At 35.8% G+C, this 19,544-nt stretch overlaps 1 protein-coding gene across 2 annotated transcripts in view; it reads right to left on the bottom strand.

Annotated features, from left to right (window-relative positions):
* Positions 1–3,542: 3,542 nt before the first annotated feature.
* CHMP4C (charged multivesicular body protein 4C) overlaps positions 3,543–19,544 on the bottom strand; it is a 37,774-nt gene continuing 21,772 nt past the window's right edge. For both annotated transcript variants that reach the window (XM_060287328.2, XM_030839191.3), the window contains exons 2-5: positions 10,664–10,841; positions 8,376–8,490; positions 5,225–5,390; positions 3,543–5,042 (exon numbers count right to left, since the gene is read on the bottom strand). In XM_060287328.2, coding sequence (XP_060143311.1) covers positions 4,978–5,042; positions 5,225–5,390; positions 8,376–8,490; positions 10,664–10,841 — 524 coding nt within the window. In that variant the 3' untranslated portion in view covers positions 3,543–4,977. The remainder of the gene's footprint in view (positions 5,043–5,224; positions 5,391–8,375; positions 8,491–10,663; positions 10,842–19,544) is intronic.

Genomic DNA, 19,544 nt, shown 5'->3' with positions numbered 1-19,544 from the left:
TCTTGAGCAGAATAACAGCTTGGTCGAAATGGTGGCAGTTTACATTTCCTCATCGTTGGCTACTCAGAAAAAGGAGTCCCTTAGATCTGGCTGCTGTGAATTCCAGAGCCTCTCTGGTTTCTAATCTTCCTCTGATTTGCATTTCAAGTGTTTTCTTTGATTATAGGAACTATCCAAATCACTTCCAAAAAAATCCAAGTTTGTCTCTTAAGCTACGTTGTGTGTTTCTTACAACCAAAAAGAAGGAGAAAAGTCTAAGTGATATATTGGAAAACATATTATTAAAAAATATGAAGCAGCACTGCCCGAATGGAGATCCACCCCTGAGGTATCCCTGTAATAACCAATTTTTAGCAAACATCCCAGAATTTATAACTTCCAAACAGAAGTTTTTCCATTCTAAGATGCATTGCTGGAAACACCTTTAGATGTCTGATTAATACCTGTATTCTTTTCAATACCTCTTCAATCTAAGGATGATTTACTTTTCACCTTTCCTCTCATTTCTTTCATTCCTTCTTACTGTCAACAGAGGGGCAACAACATTATAATTTTATTTCAAAATATTTTATTTCTTTTCAGAGTAAGAGGTCACCTTTTGCAAAATTTATTTTATTTTTAACACTTCGGCATTTTAGTACTTCCAATCATGCATTACTTGTGCACTCATGGTTAATGAGGAACTGATCTTCTTACCCAAAGCTAACCAATAGAAATATAATGTGAGCCACATCTGTAATTTTTAATTTCCAAGTAGCCATATTCAAAAATGGTAAAAACAATCAGGTGAAATAAATGTTAATAATATACTTTACTTAACCCAATACATCTAAAACAATATTTCAACATAAAATAAATATAAAAGTACTAATGACACATTCTACATTCTTTTTATACTAAATCTTTAAAATTCAATACAGTAAGTCCCCTACATATGAACTAGTTCCGTTCTGAGAGCATGCTCGTAAGTCTAATTTGTTTGTAAATCCAACAAAGTTAGCCTAGGTATCCAACTAACACAATCGGCTATACAGTACTGTATTCTAATATGTTTATAATACTTTTCACTCAAATAATACATAAAAAACAAACACAAAAAATAAAGAAAACATTTTCAATCTTACAGTACAGTACCTTGAAAATTACACTAGTACAGTACAACAGCTGGCATACATGGGCTGGAATCGAGTGAACAGGCAAGAAGAGTTACTGACTGGAGGAGGGAGAGGAGGTGGGAGATGGTAGAGATGAAGGATCATCAGCAATAGGAGACGGAAGGCAAGCTGAAATTTCACTCACACCTGACGTTGAGGGCACAGTTTCTGGTTCCTTGCTGGATTCAATTCTATCTACCCTCTTGAAAAAAATGATCCAGTGATGTCTGAGTAGTAGTTCTTTTTTCTTGTCATAGATGACACTGTAGCACTAGATTGCATTCCAAACTGCTGCTGCAAACTTCATGTACCATTCTATGTTCAGGTCCTGTGCCTCAAAAACTAACAGTACCTCCTCAAATAAAGAAAATCCCCTTACCATTTCCTGCATCGTGAATCTCTTCGGTTCTTCAGTTACTTCTTCCTCTTGTCTCTCTTCATCCTGTCATCCTTCAATTCCAACAGGTCTTCATTAGTAAGCTCCTCGTGTTGCACAGTAAGGAGTTCAGTGAAGTCGTCCTCTTGCAGATATAGCTCCAGCTTCTTGCTAATGGTCACTGAAGACCTCTTTGGACTCCTCATCCACCTCCTCAAATCTATGAAAATCATGAACAAACTGTGGGCATCCTGGGCTTGAAATAAAGATGCTGTACTACTGTACTCTCTACAGTACTGTATAGTAAAGTACACAAAAGCACAACCACTTGTAGAGGATGCACACACATGATAATGTACGCCAAACACATGAACTAACTTACATGACTGGACATTCAAACGCACGTTCACATCTTCAGAAGTTCATAACTTGAAGGTTCGTATGTAGGGAACTTACTGTATATATTTTACACTTAGAGCATCAATTCAAATGCAAATTTCAATTAGAAATATTTATTCTGTATATATATATTTTATAAATTTTACAGTTGAAAAAGTATGTACCCAAGTTTTTTCAAGCATACTTAACATTTTCTTATAACCAAATTGAGCACTAGTTTTTAAATTTAAATTAATTAAAACTAAATGAAATTAAAAATTCAGTTCCTCAACTGCACTAGCCACATTTCAAGTATTCACTTCATGTAGCTATTGGATACCGTTTGGACCTCACAGGTCTAGCAGAACTAGCTAGGAATATGTGTTTAAGTAGGTGGGGAGAGATATCCAAACATGTCTCAGGTCTCATTTATGAGGTTTTGATGTTTAAGTTACGTTAAGCTTCACAGAACTGTGGGTTTATAGTTTTCATCAAACTTATAAATTTCTCAGCCATTATTTCTACAAAGGGTTTTTTCTATCATATTCCCTCCCCCTTACTCTCCCCACCCTGAAAAAAAAAATCCATCCAGCCCACCACCACAATTCCAGGACTCCAATTACATGCATGTTAGACAGTTTAATATGGTCTCACAGCTTACTCTTGTTCTATTTTTTTCCAGTCTTTTTTTTCTTTAGTATTTTATTTAGGATAATTTCTGTTGCTATGTCTTTAAGTTCACTAACCTTTTCTTCTGCAACATCTAATCTGATGTTACTCCCTCCCACTATATTCTGTATTTTCATTTCAGATAATGTATTTTTCATGTCTAGAATTTCAATTTGGGTTTTTTTTTTCATATCTGCCATTTCTCTCTTCATTATGATCATGCTTTTCTCTTCTTTCTCAAACATAGGGAGTATATTTATTATAGTAATTTTAATGAACATATGAAATATATTTATAATAGCTGTTTTAATAACCCTTGCCTTCAAATTCCATCATCTGTGTCATTTCTGAGTCTGTTCTTACTGTTTGATTTTTCTCTTGGTTATGGGTTGTATTTTGCTGCTTCTTTGCACTCCTGAAAATTTTTTATTGGATGCCAGACTTTGTGAATTTTATGCTGTTGGGTGCCAGTTTTATTTTAGTTGTTTTTTTGTTGGTACTTATTAGCTTTTATATTCCTTTAAGCATTTGGAGGTTTTGTTCTGGGATGCAGGTAGTTTACTTGGAATCATTTCATCATTTTGAAGCTTCTTTTAAGCTTTTTAGGGTGAGCACAGAACAGCCTTTAGTCTAGGCATAATTTGACCTCACTAGTGAGACAATACCCTTCTAAGGACTCATTTGCTTTGTTTCCCTCTCATTTGTTTCCGTCTCAAGAATCATAGTCTAGTGCTGCCTGCTGTCAACTGTCTGGAAACTGTTGTCTCACACATTTTGTCCAATTTTCTAGTTATTTGATGGTAGAAGGTAAATCCAGTTCCTGTTATTCTATCAGGACCCAAAAGATGTAAAAACTTAATAGTCATTCATATAACAAATCTTTATTAAATGCCAACTGTATGTGAGGGACCGTGCAGAGATACACAATGGGATTGAACTGGAAAAGATACAGTCCATGACCTCAAATTACCACAGCCCAGCAGGGAAGAAGAAGAATAAAGTGATTGTTCAAGTAAATATGCAACATAAACCATGATAGATGATAGGAGAGAAAGCAGAGTGCTACAAAAGTATATAACAGGGAGACTTGATTTAGTCTGTGCAATCAGGGAAAGTTTACCAAAACAAAGGACACTCTAAGATTTAAGGGATAAGTAAGATGTGGTATCTGTGTTGTAGAGGGTGGGAAGACTGCTAAGAAAAAACAGCATGTGCAAAAGGCCTGTGGCAAGATGGAACCATTAGACATCATCAAGTCCAACCCTTAGATTTCCCAGTGAAGACACAAAGGCAAGACACAAGAGTTTTTGACTTGCCTAGTTGTACTGTGTTAGTGTCAGAGCAGGAGATGGAATCCAGAACTCCTACCTCCAGGTCTAGTGTTCTTTCCATCCCATTAGACCTTGTATTCCCTAAGCAAATGTGGGGAATTACTAGATCATTTTCTGTAATGATGTTTGTCATTTTATGGTGCATGAACCATTATGGACAATACATAATGTTGTACTTTCACTTAAAGATCATTATGGCCAAAACTTTATTCAAGATACACTTTTAATTTCCTTCCTATATTTTTACGTATTTACAAGGAATATGATGTAAAGTATAAATAAATGTACAAGAAAGCACAAAACAGAAGAGAATGAATATTCACACATTTAGCACGCTGAAGCCATAACAGCATCATAATGGACTGGGAACGTTAATGCAGCCCCCTAAGTGACTAAATTACACCCAGGAGATTCTTGCTCAGCAGTGTAAGCTGTTAGTGCTTCCGGACATTTTGTGAAATGCATCCATTGTCCCATTCCAAGCTTAATTGGCATAATAAATGTCAATTAAAACTCCTTTAAGATTTTAAACTCAAGTGAAACTATTTATGTATAGACTCACACAAGACTTCTCTACAAACATGTCTCCTATAAGAGATACATTTCTTACACATTCACCCTGGGCTACAACATGGATACAGCACAGCAAACTTGCATTCTCATAGGAAAGAAAGTTATTTTCCCCATCTTTCCTAAACATATCACTCTTAAGTTGCTTATAAACTGTTATATGTTTTATACGTTCATAGAATTCAGTTTTCTTTCAACAAATATATAGAGAGTACCAACTACGTGCCAGGACTGGAAATAATATAATAGTGAACAAGGTAGAATGCCCCCTCCCATCAGTACGGAGAGATCCTCCAAAATGCTACCAGGAAGTCCCATTCCATCCCAGATCCTAAATCTACACATGACTCCTTTTTTAACTTTTACCTATGAGGCTTAAAAGACAATTATTCATCCAGTATAAATATAAAACAGAATCTTTGTTAACTTCTATATTTGGCAAAAACATTTTTTGTGTCTTATGTACAGCTCATTAATTTCGGTGTCCAAAAATTCTGTTTTAAGTAGCCCAAGCTGCCAATTGTTTGATATCATCATCCTCTCCTTCTGCCCTCCTGGAAGATGCTGAAACAAACAAACAAAAATGGATAAAAATTAGTAATTGGTGACATTCATACTTTCAGCACAGAAAACAGGTATGAATTATGTATTAAAAGGTATATTTTATGCAATGAAAGAAAAGTGCTAAAAGACATAGGCCTGGCTATTATTTCAGGTAATTATTTGACCACAGGTGGGGAACAGACCTGCTCGGGATCGATGTGCAGAGGAGGAAGTGCTAGACATGCGACCTGGTACTCTGTCTGGCTGTGCTGGGAGGGAGGAGGAAGGCACATTTGGAAGTCGGATATTTGCCATCTTCTTATTTAATTCTTCCTGCTCCAGTTCCTCAAGTTCTGCCATCAGCTCATCCTGAACAGAGAAAAAAGAAAGAATTAGGGAGTTAATGTTTCAAGAAGTGGGTTTCCTCAAACATAATAACAAGAACATCTGCTACCCAATTGATATGTGAGAACCCAGTGAAATGGAATATTTATTTTAAGACTAAGTCTGTTTTGCAACACTGAGCAATAATTAAAATATGAATATTTGGGGTTGTGCAAATTTGTTGTAGTTAATCTTATAATACTTCAGTCAACAGTTTTTCAAGTAATTTGTGCTAGCTGAATATATAACCTCCACAGTGTCTAGGAAATTTACACCTTGCCTGTCATTTTTCCAATGTATCTTTTATTTTCTACTGTTAAGAATTAAGAATCTGTGAGACTTTAACTAGAGGAAATAAATATTTTCATTTGGGCTAATGCTACTGAAATAAAACAACAGGTATAGCAAAACCATAACATACCAAAAGTAAAAAGAATCAAAGATATTATTGTCCCTTTGTCAAATTACCAAAACTAGTAAATATCATGCTCTATGTCTTAGTTAAGAAAGCTTCAACTCAAGGTAGGTACACTGTATTTCTTTCTTTTAGCAATAGCCCCAGAGTCTGGTTTAATCCTAAACTATTCTCTGTCCCAAGAACCTTAGAGAGGCAAGTCTAGTTTGAGGCTTTAAGGGTAAAAGTCACCTTATGACATATATGAGATGACTTGAGATGAATAGTTCATGTCTAACTGGCTCCAAGTGTTCTCAGGTTGAGTCCAACCCCCCTGAGAGAAGTTGGGAGTCAAAACTAAATTTGTCATCATTAGAATTCTGAGGTTGTCGTTATTAGAAATGACCTAAGACGCTCTTATATTCGACAAAGGAGATTTCTTCATTTATTCATCATAGAACAAATTTACTGAGCGCTCACTCCTGGCTGAACTCAGGGCTGGGGAGACAAAGTCCAAACAACAGTCCCTACATTTAAGGAGCATATTGAATGTAGGAGAAAGGCACAGAAACAAATAATTATTCTATATTAAAATGAGAGTAACAATACTATGGGCCAAGAGTGGAGTTCCTTAAGCCAACCACAGCATTCGATCAAGTCACCATGTATCAGACATACAGTAAGCTGAATGACTGTCTGACCACCATTATATCTACCTCATGAAAAGGAAATAAACATGAAAATGTATAGCATGAGGCCATGTGAAATAGTGTGGTCAGTGTAGTTGTGGGCTTTATGATGCTCCACAGGCTGAATGAATAATGTACCTTCAGCATGAATACTCTGATATCCTATTTCTGCTCACAAAACAATTAAGAACAAATATAGCAAATGTAGTAGTAGCAGAACACACTATCCTACACTGAATGTATGCCCAGAATTGCCAATAGTGCTTGATGGTTACCAACAGCACTGAAAAGATATTGATATTTTCTTTAGCAAATATGTGGTGACAGAATAATCATCTCCATCATTTTCAAACTTCAGGTATCATACACTTATTTATTCATTGATAAAAGAATTTTAGAATTTAAGAAACTTTAGAGATAGTCTAGGGATCCGGTCATTTTCATTTTATAAATAAGAAAACTAAGGGTCAGAAAAGTAAAGGGCCTTACACAAAGTTTAGTAATAAATGGCAGAACCCAGAGGTCCTAATGAGTCCAGAGCTCTTTCCACCATGTCATAGTGCACTCATTAGGTGCTTGTTAGTCTAACCAGGGATAGGCAAACTTTCTCTGGAAAGGACCAGACAGCAGTATTTTTGGCTTTGCAGACCGCATATGGTCTCTGTCTCGTAGCCTTTTTTGTTGCTATTGTCACTGCTGCTGTTGTTTTCTGCAATCCCTTAAACATATAAAAAACATCTTGTTCAACAGGCCATACGAAAACAGAACTTCAGGAGGATTTTTCCCGAAAGCCACATTTTTCCAACCCCTGGTCTATACTATTTTAAAAAGCTATTGAAGAAACAGACGAACAGACAACAAATAGAAAACAAATTTATGGTTACCAAATGGGAAAGTAGTGGGGAGCGAGGGATAAATTAGGAGTTTTGGGATTAACGTATACACACGACTGTATATGAACTAGACAACCAAAAAGGACCTACTGTATAGCACAGGGGACAGCACTCAATATTTTGTAATAACCTATGAGAGAAAAGAATCTGAAAAAAAATAGATATATGTGTATGTATAACTGAATCATGTTTCTGTACACCTGAAACTAACACAACATTGTAAATCAACTATACTTCAATTTAAAAACAAAAAAGTAGAATGGAGAAAGATAAAATAAAATAAAACAAAACTAGAAATAAAAAGCTGTTGACACCCAGTTCTCACTTTCAAGGATTCTGTGGAACTACGTCTTACTTATTAGATGTACCATTTTTAACACTACATGAACGTAGGAAGTCAGATTCTTTGCCATGGTAATCTGAGAATTGGAAATGTTTCAAAATTTGTGTGTACTTTGAGTAGAACAATTGAAATTCACAGTGCAGACATCACCATTATAATTATAGCCTGTATTATTGGACTGATTAATCTCAATGGAATGTGTGTGTTAATAATGTCACTCTACATTTATTTTGTTTCATAGCCTAAGTAATGAACAGAGGCAGCCTAACCTCTAATTTAACATGAGCATGATCTGTTTCTTGCAGAGTGACACAGTCTGCTTTGTTTTGCCCAGATGTGCGAGCACTCAATTTTTCGTAATGGGGTTTTAGGCTTCAACCATTAAAAGTCACTAACTTTACATAATCACATGCTGCTTTTCCTTAATAGCTGAAAACTTAATTAGGGGGCTATTTGCCAAACTATATTAATCTTTCCTTTAAATCAGAGCTACCAACACTTCATTTCCCTCTTAAGACAGGTACTTTTCTAAGAAATTTATTCTTTAATGATATTTAAGGAAATGTGTAAGGAAACCTGCTTGCTCCATATGATGGGAAGCTGTCTTTTTTAGTGGCCACCATACTCCATTCTTTATATAGGGTCACCCACCTCATCAAAGTTATCATCAAATCCAACTCGTTGAGAAAACGCTTCTGAGATTTCTTGGGCAACATCCTGTTGCTCTGCGATCTCTTGCATCAAATCATCTATTTTGTTCAGATCCCTGGGAAATAATATTTTATTGAAATAGTTTAGAATTTTACTTTAAAATTATGAATTTAGATATAAATTAGAAAAATGAGTCAATTTAATATAAACTCTTAGTTATTTCAGTAGGATAGTAAACATTCTGGGTGATAAGACTTATCAACTTTAAGAATTGCATTTCAAAAAAATTAATAATTCTCTATATGTACATATATTTTAAATTATGTAAATTAAATTAAATTGATAGCCAGTACATTTGGGAGTCACTAGAGGGCAAATTATTTGATAACTAACAATATTTGTAGACCCATTTTGAAATTTTGTCTGGTAGGGCATATGTAAAATTTAAATATAAGCTGCTATGTATTAACTCTGCAGGAAGTGGTACCATGGGCCACCAAGGACCACTGTGACTAAGATAAACTCGGGAAGCTCTCAGCAGCTGCTATCAGGGCAGCTTTTTGTAGAAGGTGAACTCTGGAACTAGAGATCTATTTTCTAGACTGCCTAGTACGTCTGAGGTCCTGGCTCCCTGAGAACTTTCCCATAGCTGCTGATGGTCTGAGAGATTACCGATGAGAGCAGGATTAGGCCTATGAAGCCCTCAGAAGAATCAGCAACTTCAGCAAAGGAATCACAGGCGCAGGACGGACAGCTGCTTTCAAGACAGTTTCTAGCACCCAAGTCCCACTGGCCTCCAACCACCCACTGAAGCTGCCAGTGTCCGAATGCCAGCATCTGAGCTGCCTCTCCAGTACCTTGTCTCTGAATCATTCCTCCAACTCTGAAGCTAGGCCAAACTGATTGGATACCAGAGAAGTGACAATTTTCCTCATTATTAAGCAATTAACACTGAAATTTTGATTCCCAGTGGAATAAATCTTTTACAAGTTTTCCATACTCTATACATGGGAAAACCTGAGTATTCTGACATAATTTCATGTAGTAATCAAAAAGAATACTTTGCCATTCTCCTATCATCCCTTATTTCTAATTCTTATATTTATAACAAATATACAAGGATTATTTATTTAAAAATCATATGAGAAAGGTACAGCTAAAGTTTGGGCCTGGGAGTGAATTTTTCTCAAAAGGAACACCCAGGGATGATGCTGCTAAACTACCCGGAGAGAAAAACTATGATTTTGTAATACATTTTAGCACCCAGCTTACAGCAACAATATAGGACTGTGACTCTGATAATGAATTGAAAGATCTCTCAGAAGCTGTCGAAATGATGGCTGATTGTCGATTGATTATCAAGGCAAGAAAATGTTAGCAAAGATGTCTTCAATGACCCCAGGCTCTCTCTCTCCCATCTTTTCCCATCCATGGAAGCTTCTCTACATCCCTCAGTCACTCTTCGCCCTTGCATACCTTTGGTCCAAACTTCACTATGATATTTAACTTTGGAAAAGGATTAGGTCCCAGACATTGATTCTCAGTGTGAATATAAAGCAAATTGTTAGCCCCACTGCCACTATGAATATAGATTACTGAGTGCTTACTTTGTGCCAGGAACTCCTAAGTGCAGTATATCCTGTATCTCATTGAATTTCACAATAACCACATGAGGTAAGTACTATTATTATTTCTAATTTACAGATAAGGAAACTGACTCAGGGAGAGGCAAAGTAATTTGCCCAAGGACAGTCAGCAGGATCTGGGATTATAATCCAGAAAATCTGACCCCAAATCCATGCTTTTATCTACTATTATATGTCAATGGTTCTCAAACATTGCTTAGTATCAGAATCACCTGGGAGCTTGGTTAAAAACAAAAAGGCCCAATGCTTACTTTTCTTGAAGGAGCTTGGGCATCTGTGTTCTCATTAGTAGTGATTTTTGAGTCCCCCCAAAATTTGACAACCACTATTGTATAGTTCTAACACCTTCACAGATATTAACATTTAAGCCTTTTAAAAATTATAGAATGAAAATATTTGCAGGTGGAGTGTCAAACAATAGTGAGGCTACTGGGAAACGTTAAGGGCAAAACGAATGTCCTTTATTTTTTCATGGTCTTTTTTTTCTTTTGCCAATATTACTTCTGCTCTTTCTCTGAAGGAACATTCCATTCCTACATGTCAAAGAGTCTCAAATGAGTAAGCCCATTCCTGTGCAGATCATCATATACTTCCAAAGCACTGAGGGAATTTATGGCTCAGAGGGAGACTAAAGTCACTCACATGTTTTCATGAAGTGCTTTCATGGCTTTTGCTGCAATGCCCATGTTCCTTAACACTTCCGTGTTGGTGTGTGAGTTTTCCAAGGCTTCTCTCTGGAACTCAATGGTGGAAAGTGTGCCATCAATCTGAGTGAGCTGCTTCTCAAACCTCTTCTTTCTCTTTAGTGCCTGTAATGCAGCTAAATAAGGGAGAAGCCACATTTATAAGGAGAGAGCCAATCACTCACTCAAGACACTTGCTGAGCTGTTTACTCAGCACCAACCATGGAATCAGTATTGTTGAAACCAAAGAGGATACCAAATAAAAAAACTAAAGGGTAGCATCTATCCTTTCAGTTGCTTGTACCAACTACTGCTTCCTGAAACATTTTGTTATTCTTCCAAAGATCTGCCAAGTGTCAGAAGATGAAAAGTCAAAATTTCATAGTCTATAAAATATACCACAGTAGTGTTTCTGTTAATATTGGATTTTAGAAAAAGAATAGATAAAATAGAAGTAAATATCACGTAATAAGAAAAATAAAACTTTAGAGAAAGAAAGAATTTTAAGAACTATCTATTCTAGCCCTATTTTCTTATTTCAAAGACAAGTTAATTGAGACCCAGAGAAGTTATATGACTTGCTTGAAGGTAGTCAGTGAGTGACAGTCCAAAGCCTAGGATGCCAAGCTTGTCTTGGTCTGAAGTGACTATGATCAGTAAGGTTACATCTAATCATAAGTGTCCATAAAATCAACACTGTAGAGTCATTCTCAAGGATTAGATGGCATACTGGTGAGGGAAAAGACTGGTGCCTTCAGAGAAATACCCTCCCATTAACACTTAGCAAAATCTTACATGCTTCTTTCAAAAATCACAACACTAAGAGTTGACTCTGGCACCTTGGAAGGCACCCCGAAAAATAGGCCCTAAAATGTGAGTTTTGATAAGGCATTTAGTGAGAATGCAAGAAAACAGCAGCAGCAGAATGCTAATATGAAGATAATTAAATGGAATTGACAAAAGAACGCAAATATTTTTATGGTTTCAGAGTGAACCATGTAAGTTATTGCAACAGAGATTTCTGAGGGAAGGCTGTTTTCTAATGGTTTTGGTCAATTTCTTCTTGTTCTTCCAACAGATTCAGTATATTTATTCCAATGCTTTTTGTTTGGTGCATGAAGACTTCTAGCCATTATACTTTCCTGCTGGAGTTTATTAATGATCTATGAATCAATATTAGTTGATCTCCATTTAACCTTTGCCTCAAGTTCCATTTTGTTTTCTATTAAATTAATATTTAATACAAAGTTAATATTTATCTATTAAAATTTATATTTTTATATTAATATTAATGTTTAATATAAAATTAATCTTTCAGTTTTCTTTTTATTACAATTTGCCTGTAATAATTTTACATGGACCTCAATTTCAAAATTATTTTTAATTTGCTCTCTTTTGATATTGCCTATTACAGATAGCATTGAGTGTTTAATGTGTGTGATTATTTTTAACCATTCAGATAGTCTCCAACTTTTAATGTAAGTTTTTAAGTTATTCTCATTTATTGTAATAACTGATATATCATCTAATATGGTCTTTTTACTATCATATGTATTGTGTTTTCTGTTTGTTATGATTTTTATTTTCTTTTTGCTTTCTTGTCTTTATATAGATTGATCAATTTTCATTTGTCCATTTTACCCCCCTTTAACTGTGGGATAGTTATATATACTAAATTATTCTAATGGATACCCTTGTATTTAAAATATACACATATAATTAAACTTAAGTTTTCTATCCATGTTGAAAATAAATCAGAATCTATAATTAATCAGTATCTATAAAATGTATTGTCCCCAAACAAGATTGTCTTATCACCCCAAACCTCACAGTATTTGATTGAAATAATCTAGATTTTATTAGTTCCAGATGATTACCAGTTTTTTAAATTATTCTTTCAATATTTAAGGAAACATTTCTTAAGTGCAGTAAGTTTCATAGATACAATTTCAACAGTTATTTACACTAAACCAACAGAACTTGCTGGCTTATTTTCTTACTATTGCTTCTTGTATCCTATATTGTCATGAACCCAAGAGAAGAGAGATAATGTAGGAAATAGAATATGTTAAAAACAAAACTTGTATTAGTATCTTCAGGGAGATCAAGAGGCTATTGTGTTATAAGACAAGAATGGGCTTCCATAAAAACGAGCAACTAGAAAACAAGAAAAATACTTAGAAATTAAAAACATAACTAAAAAAAAATAAAAATGTTAAAAAAGTAGAATAAATATAACTGATGACTAAATTAGTGACCTGGAATATAAAGTTAAGGAATTCTCCCAGAACATAGAATGAAAAGAGAGATAAGTTAATATATTGGAGGACAGAGCCAAGGAATCCAACATCCGTCTTACAAGGATTTCAAAAGAGAAAGGATGTTTCAGGGGGAGTGTGGATAATAATACAAGAATAAATAACAATTTCAGAAGAAAACAGAAACAACGGTGGGGAAAGAAGTAATAAAGAAATTAAAGAATACGGTTTCCCCAAGCTGAAGGAAGACGATTCTTCAGAATAAAAATACTCACTGAACACTTAGATGTGAAAAGCAAAAAATAAAAGGCACATGCCGAGACCTATACTAGTGAAATTTTGTAACTCCAAGGTAAAAAAAGAAAATCTTAAATGTTTCCAGAGGAGAAACAAGCAAAGAGATTATCTACAAAGGAATGAGACTGATATTATTATCAAACATTTGAAATACTGGCTATCCAACAGCAATGGAATAGTGTCTTAAAATTTTTGAAATGTTTTGAAGCTAGAATTCTGTAAAAATCCAAACTATTATTTAAGTCTGAAACAAAATGAAGTCATTTTTAGACCTATAGGCATTTGGAGAATTTATATCTATGCACTGTTTCCAAAAAAAATACCTTTACTCCAGTAAAATTTTTTTTAAAAATCCAAGAAAGGACAATATAGGATACAAAAAGTAATAGTAAGAAAATAAGCCAGGGAACACTGTAGTTTAACAGTGTAACTAACTGTTGAAATCATAGTTACATAAGAGTGTTTCTCCATGAGGTCTCTCTCTTGAAAGAGAAGGCTGCCCAGAGCTCTACAGAAGCGCGTGGGGCATGCCGACAGGCAGGCTTCCTTCCAAGGGTAGGGAGGAAGCAGACAGGCTGGGAATTCTTACAGTTGCCAAAGAAAGGCTTTTTAGGTGTGGATCACTTTTCTATATTTCCCTCATGAGTGGTAACTTTCTTTCCCCGCCCCTTTCTGGCCACTGTGAAGGTCCAGGGTCAACTTGGTTCTGCTCTACTTCCCTCCCCAGGTACAACACCACAATTTCTGTCCTTGCTGAATAGCACTAACACTTAATTTAAAGAACAGCTTTTATTTATTTATTTAATCTGTCCTTTAGGAAAGAACTAAAAAAAAAATAAAAAATAAAAAAAACAACTGGCACAAAGGCCTTTCTACAATATCATACAATATCACTGTGGAGAGGCTCTTCACGTGAGTGACCAGAGTTGTGTGAGGGTTTTCTCCTGAACACAGGAATATGGCCAGCTGACCTTCTGTGCTATCACTCTGCCTGTAGATCCACACCCACTATGACATTTATTACATTGGATTATAATTTTTGTAAAATGTATTCTACTCCATCTCCCCTACACTAATTATAAGCCCTTTGTGGAAAGATACAGAATCCTATCCATCTGTTTCCCCAGTTCCTGGCACATGTCCAACAAAATACTGTACATAATAAAAACCAATGTATACTGAGCATTTGCTAGATGCCAAACTGGTGTTAAGTGTTTTATGTGCATTATGTGATTTATATCATTAATTCTCACAAAAAAACTACAAGAGTAAATACTATTATTGGTCCATTTTAGAGAAGATAAGATGAATGAATACTAAATGAATAAATTTCATAATTTTGTGCACCATGACAGCATGGTATAACGGAAAGAGTATGGCCTTCAAAGTCAGAGTGTGAAATTTTCTTCCATGACTTAATAGATGTATATTCTTGGATAAGTCACTTTCCTTCTTGGATAAGTCATTTTCCTTCTCTGAGCTTCAGTTTGTTATTCTGGAAATGAGGACATAATCCCCAAGAGTCAGGGTGATTGTTCTAAGAACTAGTGATAATTTATGGAAACCACCTTATAAAGTACCTGTACACAGTAGAGACTGAGCAACTAGATATTATTTCTATTAATAATAGTGATTTATATAACAGTCATTCATTAATGAGATTGCATATCTTATTTCTGAGAACTCCGAGCAACAAGTTACCTGTTTTTTCACTCTAACTCACCATAACAGGAACATAATATTACAAAACAGCTCTGCATTTCAATGGTACAATACATAATACTATACAGCAGAGTATCCTAAGAAGCTAAACTCCAAATACACATCTCCACCCAACATACCCAGAGGTGGAAGATTCAAAGTCCGTCTCTTTCCTATCTTGTCAGGCTGGTTCAGTGTCCATACTTATTTGGAACCTAACTATACCCATTGACCCAAAAGTATTTTCTTTTTTTTTGTTTTTGAGAATTTTTAAAACTTTTCATTAAAAAAATATGCCACGCTTCCTAGTAACAATTAATTTTAGATTACTTTCTGTAAATTGAAAAATGCAATTTGGTATAAAAGATGGGGCTTTGGAATCACTAGCATTGCATTTTAATCTTACCTCTACCAATTAAAAACTGTGTGTAATAACCTTGGAATGTGAACTTAACTCTCCTTAAATGATGCTCCCTCAGTTGAACAATAATTATAACAATAAAAATAACACCTAGAAGATGACAATAGAACATTGTACACTGGAGTCAGGATTCCTTTCAAATCTAGGCTCCATCTACCCACTGCTACGTGGCCTTACATAGCTGCTTATTGGAAAATGTGAATATAACTCATGCGGTTGTTAAAGATTAAATGAAATAACATATGTAAAGAAATTAGCCTGGCACATAGTGAGTGATTACTAAATATTAGAAATCTTCATCATTACCATCATCTTCTTCACAAGATTTCAGAACTATATTTTGGGAGCCACATGATATAATGCCCAACCTTGTTAATATTTTTTATTAATAACAATAAGTTCTGGAATTCCCTGGCAGTCTAGTGGTTAGAACTCTGTGCTCTCACTGCCAAGGGCCCAGGTTCAATCCCTGGTCGGGGAACTAAGATCCCACAAGCCACATGGCGCAGCTGACATAATAATAACAAGTTCTGGTTTGGACACAATTTTGAACGCCTGTATTAACATATGGTTTCTGCCCTTCAAAATAGTTGGGAGAAATTTAAAAATTCACCAAGATGTGAGATCTCAAATTACACTATAATCTCCATACCACAAACTACTTTAGGTGTCTGAATCAGACACCTAAACTCTGAAGGAGGAAGCAGGTAATGAAAGTAAGTGAAGGAGCTGCTTGTAAATTTTGGAGATTAATCCTTTATCAGTTGCTTCATTTGAAAATATTTTCTCCCATTCTGAGGGTTGTCTTTTGGTCTTGTTTATGGTTTCCTTTGCTGTGCAAAAGCTTTGAAGTTTCATTAGGTCCCATTTCTTTATTTTTGTTTTTATTGCCATTTCTCTAGAAGGTGGGTCAAAAAGGATCTTGCTGTGATTTATCTCATAGAGTGTTCTGCCTATGTTTTCCTCTAAGAGTTTGATAGTATCTGGCCTTACATTTAGGTCTTTAATCCATTTTGAGTTTATTTTTGTGTATGGTGTTAGGGAGTGTTCTAATTTCATACTTTTACATGTACCTGTCCAGTTTTCCCAGCACCACTTATTGAAGAGGCTGTCTTCTCTCCACTGTATTTTCTTGCCTCCTTTATCAAAGATAAGGTGACCATATGTGCATGGGTTTATCTCTGGGCTTTTTATTCTGTTCCATTGATCTATATTTCTGTTTTTGTGCCAGTACCATACTGTCTTGATTACTGTAGCTTTGTAGTATAGTCTGAAGTCAGGGAGCCTGATTCCTCCAGCTCCATTTTTCATTCTCAAGATTGCTTTGGCTATTCGGGGTCTTTTGTGTTTCCATACAAATTGTGAAATTTTTTGTTCTTGTTCTGTGAAAAATGCCAGTGGTAGTTTGGTAGGGATTGCATTAAATCTGTAGATTGCTTTGGGTAGTATAGTCATTTTCACAATGTTGATTCTTCCAATCCAGGAACATGGTATATCTCTCCATCTATTTGTATCATCTTTAATTTCTTTCATCAGTGTCTTATAGATTTCTGCATACAGGTCTTTTGTCTCCTTAGGTAGGTTTATTCCTAGATATTTTATTCTTTTTGTTGCACTGGTAGATGGGAGTGTTTTCTTGATTTCACTTTCAGATTTTTCATCATTAGTGTATAGGAATGCCAGAGATTTCTGTGCATTAATTTTGTATCCTGCTACTTTACCAAATTCATTGATTAGCTCTAGTAGTTTTCTGGTAGCATCTTTACAAGCAGCTCATGCAGCTCAATATCAAAAAAACAAACAACCCAATCCAAAAATAGGCAGAAGACCTAAACAGACATTTCTCCAAAGAAGATATACAGATTGCCAACAAACACATGAAAGAATGCTCAACATCATTAATCATTAGATAACTGCAAATCAAAACTACAATGAGATATCATCTCACACTGGTCAGAATGGCCATCATCAAAAAATCTAGAAACAATAAATGTGGGAGAGGGTGTGGAGAAAAGGGAACACTCTTTCACTGTTGGTGGGAATGTAAATTGATACAGCCACTATGGAGAACAGCATGGACATTCCTTAAAATCTAAAAATAGAACTACCATACGACCCAGCAATCCCACTACTGGGCATATACCCTGAGAAAACCATAATTCTAAAAGAGTCATGTACCAAAATGTTCATTGCAGCTCTATTTACAATAGCCAGGACATGGAAGCAACCTAAGTGTCCATCAACAGATGAATGGATAAAGATGTGGCACATATATACAATGGAAAATTACTCAGCCATAAAAAGAAACGAGATTGAGTTATTTGTAGTGAGGTGGATGGACCTAGAGTCTGTCATACAGAGTGAAGTAAGTCAGAAAAAGAAAAACCAATACTGTATGCTAACACATATATATGGTATCTAAGAAAAAAAAAGGTCATGAAGAACCTAGGGGCAAGACGGGAATAAAGACTCAGACCTACTAGAGAATGGACTTGAGGATATGGGGAGGGAGAAGGGTAAGCTGTGACAAAGTGAGAGACTGGCATGGACATATATACATTACCAAATGTAAAATAGATAGCTAGTGGGAAGAAGCCGCATAGCACAGGGAGATCAGCTTGGTGCTTTGTGACCACCTAGAGGGGTGGGATAGGGAGGGTGGGAGGGAGGGAGACGCAAGAGGGAAGAGATATGGGAACATATGTATATGTATAACTGATTCACTTTGTTATGGAGCAGAAACTAACACATAATTTTAAAGCAATTATGCTCCAATAAAGATGTTAAAAAAAAAAAAAAGAAAGAAAGAAAGTGAAGGAGAGAGCAAGAGGTTAAGGGGAAAGGCCTTCTTTGTTTTCTCACCTGTGAGAAAGAGATAGAGGAATATTCCTCTATTATAACAATAAAAAATAGTGCAAGAGTGATGATAAATGGCCATGGACACTGGCTCCAGTATCAAAGAGACAACAGGAGGAAGTGGGAACTCCAGAGACCAGGAGAGATTAAGCCTGATCTATGGAAGCAACACCACTGGGCTCCAGTCCTTGGCTGCCATGCAGACTGCACGCCCAGCCTTCCACACGATCAAAAGAAGCAAGAGATCTGGATTTGCATCCCAAATCCTTCAAATTTAAAAGCTGAGCTACATTTTTCAAAAAACCTTGTGTGAGCAAAACAGATGATTTCTATATGGCTGGATCTGGCCCCAGGACACCTGACACTTCTTGTGGCTTCTATCTGGCACAGTATGTTTCTCCCAAACACTAAGACCGGACGCTTCTGTTCCAAAGAGTCAAGAGGTGTATATGAGGAGTATCCCTGTGAGCTGTTTCTCATGTGAAATGATGATGCCATGCGCCCACCATGAGATGGACAGGCTTTAACTTTGTTTTCTAATAACAAATTTAGGAAAGAAACAGTTGTATTTTTTTCAAAGACATTCGACAAATGTTGCAAATAAAGCATCACTCCTGATTTAGCAAAGAAGGATGCTTTTCGAGGGGTGTAATTTAACCTATGTAGAATGTGCAATTCAATCTGCCAAGCTCCTACATGTGCTTTTAGGCGGCTGATGAAACCTGGAAAACATTCTTTCTAAAACAAAGGAATCTACTGTATTCCTTTGTGGGGGAGAAACTTCCAGGGGTTTTGTCTCTTTGCATAACAGTGATGTTCCTTCAGCAACGGAGCTGCAGAACAATGTCCGGTATGTACTGCTGCCAAGGGATACACGTAGAGCCCTTACTATACAGCCCATTGAGAACTGGGACTGAAATGTAAGAATTACCCACTTGAACCAAAATTCAACTAGCCCTCTGCAACTCTACCACATTGCCAGAGGAGGAAGGCTTTCAGTCATCTATGAAAAATAACTTCAAATAGCAGAAAAGAGTTGCAGTTTCATTGCTTAGATAATGTAGAGGGCATCTTGATTGGAAAGGTCAATCTGTTATTCTTTGCTTGTTGAAGGTGTATAAATCCATGCCATTGTTCATCTATTAGTTGGCAAAAAAAGGAAGAACATTTTAGGAACCATCATATCTAGTGACTACAAACCTATCTGTGAAATATGAAACTGGATTACGACAGCTCTACTCTCTCCCAGGAACGGATGATTTCTAGAGAAGGCCTAAAAAGATGAAGCTTGGAAGACTTAATCCCAG

Source organism: Globicephala melas, chromosome 17, assembly GCF_963455315.2.
Source record: "Globicephala melas chromosome 17, mGloMel1.2, whole genome shotgun sequence".
NCBI lineage: Eukaryota > Metazoa > Chordata > Mammalia > Artiodactyla > Delphinidae > Globicephala > Globicephala melas.
Note: the sequence above shows the minus strand (reverse complement) of the source record. Positions and strands in the feature narration are given on the sequence as shown.